The 14762-nt window shown below is 37.7% G+C and overlaps 1 protein-coding gene across 1 annotated transcript in view; it reads left to right on the top strand.

Annotated features, from left to right (window-relative positions):
• The window catches only part of Galntl6 (polypeptide N-acetylgalactosaminyltransferase like 6), a 1205609-nt gene that overhangs the window by 1051122 nt on the left and 139725 nt on the right, over window positions 1-14762 (top strand). Inside the window, exon 7 of the mRNA XM_004640251.1 lies at window positions 4174-4291. Within this exon, the coding sequence (XP_004640308.1) occupies window positions 4174-4291 (118 nt within the window). The remainder of the gene's footprint in view (window positions 1-4173; window positions 4292-14762) is intronic.

The raw sequence follows: 14762 nt of genomic DNA, 5'->3' as shown, positions 1-14762 counted from the left end.
AATGTCTGGCTTGAAGTTATACTACAAATCTACTGTGATAAAAACAGCATGGTATTGGCAAAAAACAGACCCAAAACCAATAGGATAGGTTAGATGATGCAGAGACAACCCCAGACACATTCAGCCACTTTATCTTCAACAAAAAAGCAAAATACCTTCACTGAAAGATAGACAGCCTCTTTAATGAATGGTGCTGAAAAAATAAGTGTTCCACATGCTGAAAACTAAAACTAGGCCCATGTCTCTTATGCACAAAACTAAACTTAAAATTGTCCAAAGATTTAAAAATTAAAACAGAAACATTAAATTTGCTGAAAGAGATGAGGTAGAAATCTTGATGACACAAGTATTGGCAAAGACTTTATGAACAAAGCCTGGATCACTTGGGAAATATTACAAAGCCTTTTTACAACCAAATGTATATCAATGAGTGATGAGACAACCAATGGAATGGAAAAAAAATTTCCAGCTATTCCTTAGACAAAGCACTAATATCTATAATATATAAAGAACTTATTTTTCAATTTTATGTATTTGGTCCAGGGTCTCACTCTGCAGCTCAGACTTATAGTGATCCTCCTGTTTTCAGCCTCCCTAGTGCTGTGATTACAGGTGTGTGCCACCATGCCCAGACTCTTTTGCCAGCTCAACGTGCCCTGGGGCTGGGGCCAGTGCAGCATGTGGGACCAAGGATCAAACCCTGGTCCCTGAGTTATCTCATCAGCCCATAAAGAACTCTAATAAAAATAATAGCCCCCAGATTTAAAGACCCAATATAAAAATGGTCATCTGAAATGAATATATATTTCCTAGATGAAATACAAGTGACAAGTGAATATATGAAAAATGTTCAACATCACTGGTCATTCAAGAGATGCAAATTAAAACAACACTGAAATTCCATCTCACCCCAGAAAGAATGGCTATTATCAAGAATTCAACCAATAACAAATGCTGGAGGAGCTGTGGACAGAAAGGGACCCTTCTCCACTGTTGGTGGGAGTGTAGACTGGTGCAACTAGTGTGGAAATCAGTGTGGAGATTCTCAAAAAACTAGGACTACAGATTCCATCGGACCCACTTGTTCCCTTCCTTGGTATCTTCCCAAAATAATTAAAAGCAACATATCACAACAATATATGCACACCAATATTTTTACTTGCAGTTTGCAATAGCTAAATCTTGGATCAGCCCAAATACCCATCAACTGATGGATAGATGAAAAATATAGGGCTGACCAGATAGCTCAGTAGATTAAAGCAACTGTTTGGCAGACTCAGGGTCCACTGTTAGGCTTGATCCCAGGCCTGCTGTGCCAGCCCCGACCCCAGGGCACACTGACACTATGACTGAGACTGGGTATGGTGGCATGTGCCTGTAGTTCGAGCCGATGGGAGGCTGAAAACAGGAGGATCACAAGTCTGATCTGTGTAGTGAGACCTTGTAGACCCTGTACTAAGTACATTTTTTAAAATGTAGGTTTTTTTATATAGTGAAGTACTACTGATCCATAAAGAAGGATGAACTTGAGACATTACTAGCCAATTGGGTGCACTTTGAGACTATACTTTTAAAAGAAATAAATTAGACTCACATGTAAATATTGCATTGTTTCTCCACTGTGTAAAACTGAAAGAAGAAATAAGGACCAAAATATATAACAGATGTTGTGAAATAGGAAGAACTGGAAGTGAAACAAGGGATAAGAGGGGGGAAGGAAGGAAAAGAAAAGAAGAAAAAATGGAAAACTAATTTTGTAAAAAGAAAGAGAACAGGAGTTGAAGAGAGGGGAAAAGAGAGTAATCAAGTTATATTACGTACAAGTACAATTCCTTATGATAAATGTGATCAGTATGTATATCTAAAATGTACCGATAAAGTTAATTAATTTAAAAATTCCTTTTAGACTTGTCTTACCCAATATCTATGTCACCTGAGCTATGATAATTCTATGAATGCAAATTTTGAAGCACTTTGGTCTCAGGTCTCATACAATCTAATGAGAATATGTCTGTGTAACTGGGAATCCTTATATTTCTGCTTCCAGCTGATTAGGACTAAAAATTTCTGATGACTTCGTACCGGCCCTTGTAAAAGTCACGGTTACAGTTGCGGTAATACGTTCACTAAGAAGCCGCACCCAACAAGTGTTCTGGTGCTTGCTAGCTCCTTCCACAGCTGCAACTGTACTCTGACTCGCAGTGTGTAAAAATAGAAAGAGGTGAGCCTGCCGGACAGAGGGATAAAGAAATGAACATATGATTCTTGAATCTTTATTTTAAACAAAAAAAATGGCATGTTCTGAATCTTTCTTGGCTGCTTAGGGGGAAAAAAATAAGTCCTTCTTCTGGCCTTTTAATCCTTCCAACTATACAGAATCTATTCCTTCAAATATCCCTAGACTGCAGTAATTAGATAAAGCACCACCCTGGCATCCAAAGTCTCTGAAATATATTTTAATTCAGGTTTTCACTGTTCAAGTGCCTCATAAAATATTAGCAAGTATAAAAATCTCATCAGTCTAATAGGCATGCCTACTATGTTTATACGTGTTTATAGTGCTGTACGCCAACATTGGATGCTTTGCATTATTATTTGTAATTATCCTTTGCTTTAAAAATCTTTCAAAACTCTCACATTAATTACATGAACAATGTGTATTTTTGTGTACTGCTTGGTCGTCACCAAGGTTTATAACCATGTGTGTGCACTTTGGTCTCTTGTGCAAACTCAGAAACAGTGTGAAAATGGAGAAAATGAAATATTTTTGAAGTCAGGGAACAGGGGTCTGGCCACGGCACTTTGAGTCTACACTGGGGCTGGATTCCTCATTTTTCTCCTTGTTACCTCAAACCATAGCTGGGGATGATGTTCATGGGGTCGTCGCAAGGAACCACCAAGGAAATTCATTTCTTAGCCTTCACCATGTATACAATGAGCACTCAAGAAAACCTGTAAGAAATAGCTTTAGGTTGCAAAATTATTTAAGGGCAGAGCCCGTGAAATGATTATAGTTATTCTCTTATATATTATCATGGCCGTGACACATCCTGGCACTGTGGAACACATGACAATTATTTATGACAAATGGATGGTAATTAACGTTTCCCTTCTAAGAGAGAAAGCACAGTAATATAAAAGATGGTGTTTGAAACTTCAATTTTAGCATGTATATCAAATAACAAATTCTGGTAGATTATTTTATTCTACCTGCCCATTTCTTAGTCTCTCCATTGGGCCTGAACTGCGCGTAGCACACACTCCGGGTCTGCGCCTTGAGAGGCTGAAATCGAAAGCTGCCTACAACATTTTCAATAACAATTTTCTCTGTCTGATAGTGTAAGGTCTCTTACAAATCAAGTAAATTTTCTCAGTGTACCCATCACGTATATCCATATGTTTTGCTTGAAGGCAAAATAGATGGAGAAATTTGATTCTGCAGAGATATTGCCGCAAAGCTGAACCTGAACTGCAATGCTTAATGCTAAACATATACTTCCTGCACGCCCACTCCAGAAAATGATTCAGTGAACATCTATAGAAAGCTGTGTTGGAAAGCATTATGCAGCTTCCCATTAAAACATGTCTTTATCTTTTTTAAGATGTTTACTTTTATTAGTATGTATTTCCATTGTGTGATGATTACATTCATTGTGGGAAGTTGATACATGTGCAAAACACATCTTAATTCTCATTTTGTTCCTTTGCCCACCTCTCCCTGGCCCTCCCCCAGCTCTTTGTCCCCTGCCCTTTTGCAAAAGTTCTATCTCCCTGTTTCCTACAATCTTCTATTTGGCTCTTTAATTGATTTGCAGTTTGTGTTGCTCATATAGGAGAAACCATGTGACACTGAAGCTTGTGTGTCCAATTTACTTCCTTTCACATTATGGTCTCAAAGTTGATCCATTGTCCTGCAAATTATTCAAGTTTTTTCTTCTTTATTGCAGAGAAATACTCCATTGTATATAAATAAATAACATATTTTCCTTATTTATTCATCTGTAGATGGGCATACAGGCCACTGCCAAGACTGAGCTATTAAAAATTACACTGCTACATAGCTATGCGTGTATCATTATAATATGGTATATTTAACTTTTTCTTTTTTACAAACAAAATACCATTACCCCGGGTCTTCATGGTCCTTTAATGGTTGTTTTGTTCACTTCACAGGTCTCCTGTTATGGCTGGTGGTCTCTTTGCTGTGGATCGGAAGTGGTTTTGGGAATTGGGTGGATACGATCCAGGTTTAGAAATCTGGGGAGGAGAACAGTATGAAATCTCTTTTAAGGTAAGGCCCTCTTCGCACTACAGCTTCATAATGTTGATATTTTTGATTGAGTATCATTTGTGACCTTTGGCATTAGAGGCACTACTGACCCTGGACATGCCGCCTCCTCAGGTCAGCGTCTCCTCGTGAGCAGCTGCTTCTCTCTGCTGTTTAGATAAGGTGCAATGCACCATGTGCAGAAAGAAGCCAGGCACCAGCTTGCAGGTGGACAAATTAGTGTGCCGTCAGACCACTGCTCTGCTGGCGAATGCGCCTTTCTAAAGCGCTTAGCACAGAGACAGACAGATTAAAATGCACTAAGGGGAAACAATTCGAGTTATTAGAATTTTGCTCTTTGTATTTGAGCAAGAAATAACAACTAAGATTTTGATCACAAAAAAAATTCTTTGTTATACAAAGCATTTCAAGGATTACTTCCAGTACTGTAAGAAGAGAATTATAGATGTCCCTCATATACCTGAATTTCTCCTTGGGGGTATTTATTGTATGATTCTTTAAAGACAACCTAACATTTCTGTTCACATATTGAATATCACTGTATATTCAACATGCTGAGCTAAGTGTTTATTTTTTCCAAAATGCTAATAATTCAATCATAAATTGGATGATAAATCACAAATTGTCGGGCTCCTTCATATACATTCCAAATGAGTAAGCTTCACATGTATTTTTATTTGGAACTGCTCAGGTCTTTTCGTCCTTTTCCATCAATGCCCCATGAAATCAAGTGCTTTGGAACATGCATAGGCATAAACACCTATGGATGTGTGTATATATATATATAGCTTGGACACAGTATCGAATTTCAAGGCTTGTGAATGAAAAGAAATTTCCACAATAGGTAAACAAGTGGCAAGGCAAAAATCTGTAAAAGATCATACTACAATGTATTTTCCTTTTTTTTTTTTTTTAGAAAAAGCAACCTTACAAAGAAAAACTCATTTTTCCCCTTTCTGTAGCCATTATATAAAAGTACATGTCACTTTTGTAACTCTTATAAAGAAATCTCTTACTAAAGTAAACTAGATTTTTATATAATTTTATTGAGAAAGAAATAGCAATGAGACAGTTTCAAAACTGATTAGTAGGACAGTTTCAATAATTAATACATTGCACATTGTTGTCTTCTTAGTGGTTCATATTACAAGATGCAGATATGATATCCTGTCTAAACACTATTAGTACAAATCTTTCTATTCATCAAATTAAGAGAAAGTAGCTATATATCTATCCTACTTTAAATACACAGATACAAAATGGTCCTTCATTTGTATTCCTTTTTATTTTTGTTTAGTTTTGTCTGAGATGGGTTTTCCATTGTCATTTAAATATTGTAGGTGCGTGAATTCAGCAAAATATTCCAATATAGTCCAGTAGTGCATAATAGTAGTGGGTTTTCCATAGGACTGGCAATGTCAGAAGTTGTTGACTTGAGTCTTTTACAGCTCAGACTATTAATATGGCTTTACTTTTTAGACTTCATTTTTATACTTTTCTGCTGGATGGTAAGGAACAAGATAAAACAAGACCTATAAACAAGAATTGCCACCTTCTCCCACTGTAAAATCAGACTAGTTATTACTGAATAAATAAAATGAAATCTGAGTATGTAAAGTCAAACAAGAGATCCAGATAGAATTTATACATAAAGAACAAAAGGAAAAATTGATTTTTATTGAATTGCAGCAGTGATATTTGATATGTTAACAGAAATGTTAGGTTGTCCCTAAAAGATCATAAAAATAAATACCCACAAGGAGAAATTCAGGTATATGATGGACATCTATAATTTTCTTTTTCCAATACTGGAAGTAATCCTTGAAATGCTATTTATTAAATTACTGCATTTTTACTCATTCAAATATATCTAATTTAATAGCTAAGATACTTGTTTTTATACATGGGTTGTTTTAAAACTTCAAATTTTTGTACATCCTTTGGGCTTCCCTGCAAAGCAATAGCTGTGTGCACACCTGCTGCGGAGTATACAAAAGAAGTTCATGTAACCAGAACATCTCCATCAACAGCACCTTCCACACTTACTCTGTGGAGGAAGGCAGATGCTAAGCTAAGTGTTTATATACATTATCTAACTTTAAATCATAACCATGTATTGATGTGTTGAAATTTAAGTCCTTACAGAATATGTAGAGAAAAATTAAAAAATAGGAACAAACACATATTTTTACACAGAAATTTAGAAATCTAACCATATACAGCATTGTAGCAGGACAGTCCTGTGACATTGAATTTTTTTTTCTTTTTCTTGTGTCTTTTTTTTTTTTCATTTATTACCCATTTAAAAAAAGAAAAAAAAAACAACTTTTACTTGTGAGACAGTATGGTAATAATTGCTATGTAATGACATGAAGTATATATTTAGAAGACCAGAATGACAGGCATTCCAAGCGTGACCCTTCTATACGTGATGGAAGATACCTGGTCCACGTTATGCCTAAGATGTTTGATATTTACACAGGTAGGGTAAACTGAACTGCATATGTTGCAGGGTAATAATAAGCTTGTCTTCTGGAGGGTTAACAACCTGAGTTTCCAGATCAAAAATTGGAGAAAAGGAAGGGCTGTAAGGTCTGCCAATATTTTGGCCCTAGCCTTTCAAGGTCAGTGAAGACTGAGAACATAGGAGAACCCGTGATGTAATATCATGTAACTCAGTTGTGCACCAAATTTTCTGTCAAGGAGATTATGGAGCCACAGAGGAATGTGATCAATGATGTACAGTATGCCAAAGGAGAGTCACATGGATAGAAAACTTTCTATCAGGCTTTCACATTGGTCAAGCAATGGCCGTGACTCATCCTCATGGCTGACACTGACAAAGGATCTACAAAGTGCAGTACAGGGCTACAGGATAAATCCTGAGGGGACTTGACTGACCCTATCAGATACAAAAGTTACATTTCTTGTTATATAGGTCTTGCTTTATCTTGGTCTCAACCATCCAGCAGAAAAGTATAAAAACAAGGTATATAAAGTAAAGCCACATTAATATGCTGAACTGTAAAAGGCTCTAGTCAACAACTTCTGTGGATAACCCACTACTATTGTGGACTACTGGACTGTGTTGGATTGTTTTGCTGAATTCAGCAACCTATAATATTTAGATGCCAGTAGAATACCCATCTCTGACACGACTGAACTACAGAGGGGGGATACAGAAGAAAGACCGTTTTGTATTTGTATATACAGAATAGTTAGGATAGATGTATGGCTGCTTTTGCTTGGTTCTGTGAGAGGAAGAATTTGTAGTAGTAGTGTTTGGACGGGATGTCATGGCTACTTCTTGTGCTGAGGATGACTGCTGAGAAGATAACAATGTGCAATGTATTAATTATTGAAAATGCCCTATTAATCATCTTGGAAAGTGTCTCATTGATATGTATCAATAAAATAAATAAAAAATAAATCATAACCATGAAAGTTGAACTTCATCATTCCATTATGTAGATGAAGAAACCAAGGCTTAACATTCTAAAGATTCTTATGTTAATTTCTGTAAGTTTATAAAGATTAAATAAATTACCCAATATCACCTCAGGATAAAAGAGCTCCATTTCTGCTCAGCTGCAGAGACTGTAGAGGCATGAAACTGTCCCACACGTGGACTGCATCTTTCTAGCCACCTTCTCATTTATCGCTAAGCCTTTGATCTTTCCTGGTGGCTTCTGTCCCTGAACAATGGCTGACATGTCTGCTAGAGTCTAAAAGCACAACAGTAACATTCTGCTGCTTCTGGAAACATACAGTCAATGACAGGAGTTTGCCTAAAGTTTCAGTAATACATTCAGCTTGGGGCTGGGGATTTAGTTCAGTGGTAGAACCCTTGCCTAGCAAGCTGGAAGCCTTGGGTTTGGTTCTCCACACCAAAAACAAAAAATAAGCCTCAAGTAAAAAATAAAAAGATAATGAATAAATATATGGAAAACAACATTGCTGTATTTGCAATATCATTGGAATTCAACGCAAACTTATTATTTTCACTGCTTAAGAAATTTTTTACCTTAAGTTCTCTTAATTCATGAAATCATTAAGCTTAAAATGTTTTGAAATTTTCCATTAAGCAAGAGATACCTTGCTTTGAACAGTGAGCTGGATAATGCATAAAATTGCTGTTGAAGGTCTGGCAAATTCACAGGACATATACTTGCCTTCTATGTCCAGTATTTTATACACAAACATGGACCTACATCTTGTTTCTCCTTCACTTGTATCCATCCACCTCTTCTGAGTGACCTGAGATTTTACTACCCCATTTCCTATTTTTCAGTTAGCTGTCATTCTGAAGAACATAATTGGAATACATCCCTGTCATTTTTGTCTAAAATCCATGGCAACAGCACCAGAAGTTCAGGATTAAATTGCCCCAGGTTGTTTCATTAGAATGACAGACTCTTTGGTGACAGCTATGTCATCACAGGGTCCCATTTCAGACTTATCCTTCATTCCCCTCACTTCTGTTCACAGACCATGGGCTTCCTCACCCGCCCGCTCAGTATTTGTAATACAAGCAAGACAAGCTTGAAAAGGCATTGGGAGAATTGGCACCGAAGCAAGAAGCATCATCAGCATGAAAAGAATCAAGTGTCTTGGACACAAACAGCCCTGTTAAATAGTCATAAAAATTAAAACTAAAAATCACACATCTGTATTTCTGGACATGTCCCATAAAGCACTACAAATGTACTACTCAGTTCTTTTCTAAAAATCTGACTGTATTAGGTGAGTAGATTTCATGCCAATGCATAAAATGCAGCACAGTGTGACTTCTAAGAGTCAGTTAAGGCAAAGAGCTCTCTGGAGAAATGATCTGTCCACACCAGCTCATGAACGTGGGCTCTCAGAAGGCCCCGAGGTATCCAGCTGTCTCTCAAATAGTACCAGCTCTGCCAGCTGCCAGAGAGGGAAAGCGGTGTTTAGTCAGCCATTCAACCAGCTTCTACTGAGCATCTAATGTATGTCAATTAAGGAACAATCATGACATCGTTCCAGGTACTTTATCTGTAGTTGCAACTGGCAACAAAGACAAAATGCACAGTGTGGTGTGCTAAAGAGAGTTTAGATCTTTGAATATTATTTACTGTGTAACTTACTAAAATAATAATGATAATGATAATGATAATAATAATAATAATTTTGCACTGTCATGATTCTTCTTAGTGCAATTTTACACTCTTTTCCGGAAGATAAAAGTCCAAATACTACCAATTTCACAAGATAGATCATTCCACTGCAGAAAACTCCTCTAAGGAAAAAAAAAATGAACATTAAGTTCCCACAGGAAATTTAGAAGGAAGCCCAAGACTCTACTGTGTAGGATTCTCTGACACAAGACAAAGTTTAGGAATGGATTTTTTTTTTTTTTTTTTTTTTTTTTTTTTGGTGGAACCTGGGATTGAACTCAGGTCCTTGTGCTTGCCAAGGAAGTGCTTATTCTACTGAGCCATCTCCCCTAGACAAAGTTTAGACCCAGGATAAAGAGAATTAAATTTGTTCTGCCTTTTCCGGCCCCTGAGAGTGCATCGGGAGCCCCTACACTGATTCAGTAGACACAGTGCGAGGAAAAATGGTTGGTCAACAGCTGCAATCGCGCAGAGATGTTTAGGGACCCGGGAGAGAGAGACAGAAGGACCACATCACCAGTGCTCATACGGCACATCCGGGAGTCCCACAGCCCATTAGGGCCGCTCTTACTGGCTTATCACACCCTGGTAACTATGTTGCTGGGCATGCGCTGTCCTTCCTGTGTGGTGACATTAAGGTCCAGACATGTAAGGGAAATCCATTAATTCATTCAACAGATACATGCTTTTTAATACAACATGAAATTTTGAGGTAGCTCCTTAAAATTCCTAGACAAATGTAAAAGAAATATTTCACTGGAGGAGCTTATTCTCCAGGTAGACACCTGAAGAATTAATTCACCATAACCTCTCCTCCTTAGTGTTATTGGAGATATTTTATTTCCATATGCATAGTCATAATTGAGCACACATAGCATAGCCTCTTTGCTAGCCTCTTTCTCTAACTTTCCTTCTCTCTCACGGCATCTGACATTTCATTGATTATTTTCCTGTCTGGCTTTATTTCCCCTTCTAAAAGTTCATAGTTGCTCCTAATTACCACACAAATCAAATGAACTTATCGAACCCTAAACCATAAAACATTTCATCAATTATCTTCCACTCCTAGGTGCCTCAATCTACACCACACCACACTATGTACTTTTTTTCCTTTTCTTCCCTCAAAAGATGAAACCCAGACATCTATTTCAATCCCTGTTTATTACAGAGGTATTAACTAACCAGTCAGAGAAGGTTCTGTTCCTGAGAAACGTAGCTGTTCTGCCCGCTGATACTGACACCGAGCTTCTCTATCCACAAACAGTGCCAGAGACAGTTTGCAGAAAATGGCAAAGAAGCCAAATTGAAGGCCCTAGAGCAAGTCCAACTAAAATGAGCATCTAACCCATTAAACATAAACATCAACTGAAAAGAAAATCATAAAACTCTCATTAACAATTTTCTCTACAATAGAACATAGATACATTGATTCTGTTCACCAGCATTCTCATGCAAGGAAGGTCATTGCTTTTTCTCTTACATTTAAGTCCACTAAGTGGAGTAAAACTGCAGGTGCATGAGACCACTCAGACTGTGTTCTCTAGAACTTGCAGCTTGGGATCCTTTGAGCTGGAATGGGAACCAGGTATGATAATCCTGTCTTAAGGCAATAAGGGAATGCTCCTAATTTTCTTTGCTTTTTTTGTTTTCACTCAATCTTTTATTGTTAACCTGCCTGTATCTAGTTTGACAGCACTTTTTTCACCAACTGAATCTTACTAAACTTTTCAAATTAGTTTTTTTGTAAACAAAATTCCTGTCTTTTTTGCCAGTTTAAGTGATAGCTGATTAAGTTACAAGCTAAAAAGTTAAAGCCAGCATGTCATGTTTGGGATGAGATGCTCGGCCACTGAGAGAAGCTCGTTCCTTACCTGTGCGAGTGCTAGGCGCAACGCCTAAAGGTGCGTTCTGCTCAGCGCACCTGTGTGCAGCGTGGGTCCACCACAACACCAATGCACTCAGTACACCTACAGGAAGGATGGAGAGTGATGGCTCAGACACTGAACTGGCTGAACAGAGATGAGTGCACAGTCTCAAAAACCTTACATCTAACAATAGAAACAGAAGATGCTCATGTAGCAGAGATGGGTTAGTTTCTCAACTGCTTGAGTCAGGCCTGCTTAAGGCTCCCATGATGGTCCTCACCACCTCCTCAGGTGCCCTGACCTCTGTCCACAAAGCCTCTGGGTACCCAGGATTTTTTAATGGTCAGCATCTTCCAGCGATGAGTCTAGTTGGCATTCTCCTTAACTTGTTCCTCCCTTGTCCTGCTCTTATTTTTGGTTGCTACTTCTCTTCCCACCCCCAGGTTCAGTCCTACATAGCATCCTGGAAATGGTAGGAAAAATCTGATCCTAAAATAAGTCGCAGAGCTCGAGTCTTAGTGTGCAGTTTGGCATCTTAGTGGAAGGAAACACACCTGGAGAAATGAAAAGAAAATAGAAAGCATCCTTAGAGCATTTCAAATGAACACTTTAAGGTATATCATGCCATGTTCAGAGAAAGGTGACTAAAACACTTCTGAGTTTATAATGGATGACATCTCACACATTCTGTGTCCTTTTATGACTTATAAAACCTTTACCTTGAGTTCCCTGGGTCCAAAAGTTCCAGCCATGTTATTCTTCTATGGTGATAATAAATGCAGTTGGGCCCTTTAACAGGAAAAAGTAATGAGTTAGCACTTAAAGGTCATTAAATTTAATTCTTTATCCCATTTAACACTAATGCAAGCTAAAAATAGATTCTATTTCATAATTGCCAAGACCTAGTTAATTTCAAAGCAAGAATTAGAAATTGAGTTTGTTCATAAAAACCATTAACCTGATTTTTTCTTAGCTGAAAAAACAGAAGACAATTTGATCTTGGTGGAAATTGGTAGCTCTCTCTCCCTGAAGCTGCCTCAACAGAACATGCAGGCTCTTCCCAGCCGACATCTGCTGAACATGAGACTTGACAACTCTTATATGACTTGATATAATATTAGATTTTATCTTATTTTGCAAAATGCAGTGGTTATTCGATATTGGGCATATTTAACTAGCATTAGCCATGGAATAAAAAATAGTTCTTTGCCCAAACAAAGCAACCACCATATGAGTTCCACTGAACCATTTAGATCCACTACAGAGTTTCAGGACAAGTAAGGCTTTTAATTGGTTTATACTTAAACTCAAAACAAGTGTAAAAGCTAGCTATGTTTAAATTTTTCTTAAATAGTACGTTAACCACGAAATAGCTGTATTTATAATTCAACAACTGAATGTTATACATTTATAATCTATTTATAGTTTTAAGGTAGAAAAGAAAGATCTTCTCGGGGGCTGGGGAGATGGCTCAGTAGAATAATTGCTTGCCTGCCAAACCCAAGGGTCTGAGTTCAATCTCTGGTTCTACCAATAGAAAGATCTTCTCAAAACACAAAAAGGAAAAGAAACAAATAAAAAAAAACCCTCATTTACCATTCTCCAAGCTCAGCCCATGGAAGTCTGTGATGGTCCTGTGAAAAAGACTACCCAGCTGAGCCATGTTTTCAGGAAGCAGGCTGTCACTGGGGAATGGAGAATCATGAGAAAATACTTGATTGTAGGAGCCCATCTGTGTTGGGTTCAGGCACCTAAAGTAAATGATTCATTCACTCAACAAATGTGTGTCATAAGATGAGCATCTACTAGCCTAGGGCGTAACAGTGGTCTGTCTCCCAACTTACACATGATATTAGTAAAAAGAACTGTACTCAAAGACATTAATATAAAGACTGCCAAAAATGTAGCTTGGTGGTAGAATGTTTGCCTAATATGCATGAGGTTTTGGGTTCAACCCCAGTTTAAATAATGAAGAAAGGAAAAGAAGAATAAGAGAGGGAGGAGAGAAAAGAAGGAAGAAGAAGAAAATATATTAAAATACTACAAGAAAAAAATGGAAAGAACCAGGCATGGTAAAGGGATCCACTAAAATAATGTTACCATACATTGTTAGGGATTTTTAAAAGTATTAATGAAGCAATTGAACTTGGGAACAATCATGAAATACTGACTTTGTGGAATTAAATAAAATACCAAGGCAGGTGTCTCAGTTACTTTTTCTCTTTGCTGAGACAAAATGCCTGAAACCCAAAAGTAAGGAAGGAAAAGTTTATTTAGTTCACAGTTACTAGAGGTTTCAGTCCATAATCAGCTGTCTCCAAGACAGAGTGACACATGGCAGAGGGCAGCAGTTCACAGATGCATAAGACAGCAAAAGCAGCAAGAGCAAATGGAAGGAGCAGTGGCAGCTAGCAAGCCTCCCTCCCTCCCTTCTATTGTATACGGGCTAACCGGCCCAGGGCAGGTGTGCCACTCACGCGTATAACATCGTGAGTTAACCGCAACCTCTAGAAGCCTGCCGCATGACTCCATGAGGCTTTGAGGAGACACCTAAGTACAATCCATAACAGTTGGAGATATAGCCCAGAGGCACAGTGCCTGCTGGCAAGCTCAAGGTCCTGAATTTGAGTCCCCGTACCAAAAAAAGAAAGAAAGAGAAGAAAGAACAAAAAGGGCAAAGGAAAACAGAAAAAGACAAAAATGGACAGTAGTCAGAACAAAATAGAAAAGAAAAAGAAAACCATCACCACCAAGGTCATGTTGAAATTTCACAACACAGGAAGAGGACTAATCTGAAGCTACATAGCAGCATGAAACATAAGGTTTAGAGAAAGGATCAAAAATGTACAAAGCAAGTCAAGTTAAAAAGTAAAAGAGAAATGATACAAAAGGTAAAGGAGCTCAGACAAGTGCTCCCAAGGAAAAAACTTTAAATACCTCATGTTAAGACAAGAGGTACAGCTGAAACTGTTCAGAAGAAATTAAGATTCTCACATTTTTTTGTCAACACAAAAAAGAATAAAATTAACCACATATCTTGATCAATTCACAGGAGAAAAAAATAAATCCAGGTAAATAAGAATGAAAAATTAAACATAGAAAAATTAACAATTAGGCAAACCAAACACTGGTAGTATAAAAGCCTGCTCTTCACAGCCAAAGAATCTGTCTTAATAAAAGGCACAGACAGATGCAAGAGATAAATAAATTACATATGGTAACTGGCCATTAAAAAAAATACACTAATACTCAATCGATGGCAGCGGAGGCTGGTGGGATAGTTCAGTTGTCTAAAGCGCCTGCTTGGGCAAACTCAGTCAGGCACAGGGACCCCGGTTCGATCCCCAGCACCACATGCGGCACCAGATCTGCCCTTAAGGCAGGCTGAGCCAGTAAAAAAAAAAAAAAAAAAAAGATGACAGTGGAAGAACCAGAAACTTAAAAATTTTCCAATAATCACTGTTG

Source organism: Octodon degus, unplaced genomic scaffold (genome assembly GCF_000260255.1).
Source record: "Octodon degus isolate 3935 unplaced genomic scaffold, OctDeg1.0 scaffold00121, whole genome shotgun sequence".
Taxonomy (NCBI): domain Eukaryota; kingdom Metazoa; phylum Chordata; class Mammalia; order Rodentia; family Octodontidae; genus Octodon; species Octodon degus.
The sequence above is the reverse complement of the archived record's forward strand: the minus strand, read 5'-3'. Positions and strand labels throughout refer to the sequence as shown.